Source organism: Pleuronectes platessa, chromosome 2, assembly GCF_947347685.1.
Source record: "Pleuronectes platessa chromosome 2, fPlePla1.1, whole genome shotgun sequence".
NCBI classification, from domain to species: Eukaryota; Metazoa; Chordata; class Actinopteri; order Pleuronectiformes; family Pleuronectidae; genus Pleuronectes; species Pleuronectes platessa.
This window is the reverse complement of record NC_070627.1, coordinates 10,045,944-10,050,708: the sequence shown is the minus strand read 5'-3', so window position 1 is coordinate 10,050,708 and position 4,765 is coordinate 10,045,944. Positions and strand designations below refer to the sequence as shown.

Genomic DNA, 4,765 nt, shown 5'->3' with positions numbered 1-4,765 from the left:
GTGTTTATGGGGCGATATATATCTCAGATGTCAAGAAGAAGGCAGCGGAGAGATGGATGTGGGGCCATTTTCCTGTACGTTTGATATATATGTAAAATAGTATTTCAGGCTTTTCCTTTCATTTCACCGCATAGTGAAGTAGAATTGGAAAACAGTGCCGACCAATCAGCTCCTATCTGTGAACTGATAATGTCTTTCTGTATTTCTATTACGTCTCTTTATCTTCTTGCCTTTCTTCACTTAGCAGTGGCAATAAAAGGTAGATGCATTTCTATGAACAAAGTAGAACAATGTTTGTTTTTATTTTTCCTGAAATATTTATTTTTCATAGTTATTTGATTATTTAATGTAATGGTTACCGATCCATGACTTTATCCTTGTTTGAACAATTGTTGGCATAGAGACAAGAGAGAAAACAAAAATACCAAAACAGAAAAATACATCAACAATCAAAATAAATACCTACAGTAAATTCGACACACAACAAGTTAAGCTTGGTTATTGGGATTCTTGTGTTTCAAATAATACATTGGGTGAAACCGCACTCTGGCAACACCCACAATAAATAATCGACATGAAGCATTCAGAAAATATCCGGGGGACGTGGAGTTGCATTTTGTTTTTAAATTCACAGAAGAAATATCTACCTTTTTATGGTCTCATCTTTTAGCCTCTGGTCTAATACCAGAGAGGGTTTCACACTCATCACAACACCATACACATCAGTCTAGTTCTATAATTCACAGTATGTTTCATCCTGAACAACAGCGACTTGAACCAGTCTTTCTCTGAAGATTTCAACACACACACAGCACATTGAGCACAGTACAGGACACAGACAGTCGACCTATTCTAGGTTTTGCCTCTGCTCCTATCAACCTGACCGTCAGATTAAATGGGGCACAGTCTTACTTTACCATATCCATGAACACTTAGAAGTTACTGTACACATTAATCCGTCAGGGATTGAAGACACATGAAAAAGAGTTTATAGATGACATGCTATTGACAGCAGGTGTAATGCTTACCATGACCCTAGACTGTAAAGATGGACGACATGACAGCTCCCGGAAAGTAAAGCCAAAGCGTCATGATCGCCACCTCATGGCTGACTGCAGTAATGCACCTCCTCATGTTAGTGGATGGGACACATACCAAATTAAAAAGTAAAAGTACACGTCAAATACATTTTTAGATGGTTTCTGTCATTCTAGGTAGTTCTTATCACACTCATATGTCAATTTTTCCTTTAAGTGTGATGAGATATTTGTTGTGATAAAAACAGCCTGAAACCTCATGATTGACAGCTTAGACTGAGTCTCGATTGGTCGAACAAATGCAAGATGGCAGCGTTCGTATGGTGGATATTTTGGCTTCACTGCTGGATAGTGGGAGGAAGAGGAGACGAGTCATCCATCTTTATAAACAGTCTGTGACCATTAGCCTTCTTTAATTACTTTAGTTGTTAATTCGCCACTACAAGGAATTTTTAACTGGTTGCTTCTTTTAATTTTGCTGCCTTATGACCTGCAAAAGCAAATTATACAATCAGGGCGAAACGAGGCTTTTTCCATAGACTATACTCACTGTCTCTGGTCGGGACGGAGGACCCACAAAGTGAGAGAATGATTTACAACAGTCGGGAGGGGAAAGCTTATGTTTAGACGGAGGGAGAGGAAACAGAAGCGGGGGGAAAAAGCTGAGCTACATGCTAAAGTTCGTTGACAAGTTCCTTGTGGGAACTTTAAAACAAATCAATGGATATTTCTGAACCCTCATAATCTGTTACAGACCAAATCAACTCATCAAGAGTGATCGCCTTTCGCTTATATCGTCTAAATAATCCATGTGAACTTTGGAAATGTGGAAGACCTCTCTCCTTACAGGCCGACAACATTTTTGAGGTGAAGCCATTTGCTGTTTCTATTTGTGACGAACGACAAATACTCATGCGCCACAACACCCCCGCCCTCCCCTTTAGAGAGGATAATGCTCCAGAGGCAGCTCCACAGTAAATATGATTTGGAGGAACTCAAGCGAAATTAAAAAAGGTGGCTGTTAATCCTGTCAGGTTTTGTTTTCCGTTTAACTCTGAGCTGGATTTGCAGTGAAACTGCAGCACAAGCCCCCTGCTCGTCAGGAATGTATTACAACAAGCACTAAATGTGCTAACTGGGAAAACAGAGTGCTGGTTTCAACAGGAATAAATCAGCTACAGCCTGTATGGAAAAATGGGAGGAGGAACAGTTTGTACACAGCAATCAGTGCAGAGAGGAAGCTGGACTCGAGAGATTAATTAAAGCTGAACGCAGAGGTTCTCTCAGGATAAATGGCCATACTAATCTAATTCATACCCACGATCCATTTCTGCTTGAAATGTCTCCGTGCCGATCAGTACACTAAGCTGTCCAGATACTTTAGAGCTGATTTCCTGCAGCTTAGAGACAATGTAGTTCACAACCTCTGGCTGTAATGGCTCCCTGAGAGTTCATCTAGGTCGGCAGTTTTCCACTGGCTAGGACACAACTGGTGTTGTGGTCGTGTGTTGGGAAAAATGTTTTTGTAACAACGCACAAAAACACCACATAAACCCCCACGCAAATGAAACAACGATTAGTGAGGACACTCGTTTGAGTGTGTATGCTCCCCTTTTAGACCTGATAAACACACTCCACCTGATTAGTGGCTTTCTAGTGTTCATTAAGGGTCAGTCGGTCAAAGACTCCTAATTAGAGCTTAATGAAAGATAGAAGGCCACAGACTGGTGGGACAAGGAGGGGAGGAAAGACGGAGAGCGAGAGGGACACTTTCCTATTCCAAGTTTTAATCTCCGGCTGTTTCCTCCATATCTTCTCTCTCAGTGCAGATGGGGAAATTAGTAAACCGGGACACACTAATTCTTGTTCATTAAACGCAGAAAACTGCAGTAGGAAAATCACTATTAAGACAAACATGGGGGGAAATTAGTAGAAATAAATATAAAGACATTTTGCCAACACAGCTGTAAAAGGGTAACTTTGTAGGTAGCGTCCTCCATTATTGAGTATTCCATTTAAATAACAGCAGGGGACGAGTTCAGAAACCAGTGCTGAGAGTGTCTGTCTCAGTGGGGGACTTGCCAGGACTGGGTAAACTCTTCAGGTACTCCAGATGCCTGCGGGCCTCGGCTTGGTTCTGCCTCACATAGTACACCACGTACACGATGACCATGAAGAACCACACAAACATGGTCACCAGCATGGCCACGTCGGTGGTTTTCCTCTGCAGGCTGCAGAAGTTCACCCCAGAGTCCAGCAGCTTGACGAGCGGCTGGCCCGCATGCTCGCCCTGCGACCCCGGGTCCTCCCACCTGCTGCCCTCGCCCACCCCCCGCACGGAGCTCTCACACACGATCCCGTTCACCGTCTCGGGCTCAAGGTTCAGAGTCTCCATCAGCTCCTGGAGGGCGCAGTCGCAGTGCCAGGGGTTGTGGTAGAGGCGCGTCTTTGCCCTGGTGGAGCCAAACTCCTCCCTGTTGGCCTGTCTCAGCAGGTTGTGTGAGAGGTCCAGCAGTCGCAGCTCGGGGCCCAGATGCCGCAAGGCCCCCGAGGCCAGCGAGTCGATGCGGTTGTGGGACAGGTACAGGTCCCGCAGGTGGACCAGCTCGCTGAAGGCCCTCTCAGGGAGGTTCCGGATGTAGTTGCGTTCCAGGTGGAGGGAGACGGTTTCCGGTGGGATCCCCTCTGGGATCTCCCGCAGCCCGGCATCCGAGCACTGCACTGTGGCCGTGTCCCAGGCACAGTGGCAGCTGTCCGGGCACTGGGGCGACACCCGGCCCCACAGGGCAGAGAACAAGATTGTGATGCACAGCCATCGGTGAAGATCCACTCGTTTATCCCTGCGTCTTCCTCCACTGGCGCTGGTCCATCTCTCCTCACACCAGCCTGTGCACATCGCGTCACCATAGCCCCCCGACACCCATCAGGTCCCACTCAGGCATACACGCGGTCGCACCAGGAGATTCTGACAGGCTGAGAGAAACAGGGTCAGGGTGGAAAAGATGAGTCTGTGTATTTACATGCAATCCAAAAAGGTCAGTGGGTGAAGAGAGAGACACTGAAATAGACTTAAATCAGTGTATCTGCTAAATATAAGAGACTGTGATATGAAAAAGCTAAACATGTCAGAGGGGGACAATTTCAGAGCAACAAATACATCTCTTTTATATTGTACGATATTGACGATATTCATCACTTTTGAATGAAACTGCAAATTTTGAAGAAACCACAATGTTTTTTATTGCACTTATGAATCACTGCCTAAGCAACAGCAACGATACTTCAAATGATTTAATAAAAACTATACATTTCTGCATTAAAAGGACATAAATCTGCCGACCAAGAAGAAAAGCATCACATTACGCTTATCAATAAACGTTCCTCTTCTCTTATCCCCCTTTTTTATTTTCCCATCATGCCACGGCCCCGCAATCATATTCCACAGGGTGTGAGCAAGGGGGTTGGAGAGAGGTGGGATCGATGGTCCATATATTGCCTGCTACACTATTAACGGCAAGAACATCAATCCTGCCTGAGTCACACGGTGTCAATAAGTGGCACAGTTGGACAAAATAAATAAACCAGGAGTAGTGTGGGTGTACAGGATCTGCTCATCACTCTGGTGGAGAGAAGTTTTTAAATAAATGAATCCGGCAAGACATGCAAAGATGGGTTATGAGCTATTTGCGATCCGCTCAGTCTCATTGGCCGGCCTGAGTGCATTTCCC

The 4,765-nt window shown here is 45.0% G+C and overlaps 1 protein-coding gene across 1 annotated transcript; it reads right to left on the bottom strand.

Annotated features, from left to right (window-relative positions):
- Positions 1–3,075: 3,075 nt before the first annotated feature.
- LOC128456875 (leucine-rich repeat-containing protein 3-like) lies at positions 3,076–3,933 on the bottom strand. The gene has a single exon (XM_053441280.1). The coding sequence runs from the start codon at positions 3,931–3,933 to the stop codon at positions 3,076–3,078; it is 858 nt and encodes a 285-aa protein (XP_053297255.1).
- Positions 3,934–4,765: the final 832 nt, after the last annotated feature.

Excerpts from the sequence above, each read along its gene's own strand:
- LOC128456875 (XM_053441280.1), bottom strand. The coding sequence starts at position 3,933 with ATGTGCACAGGCTGGTGTGAGGAGAGATGGACCAGCGCCAGTGGAGGA.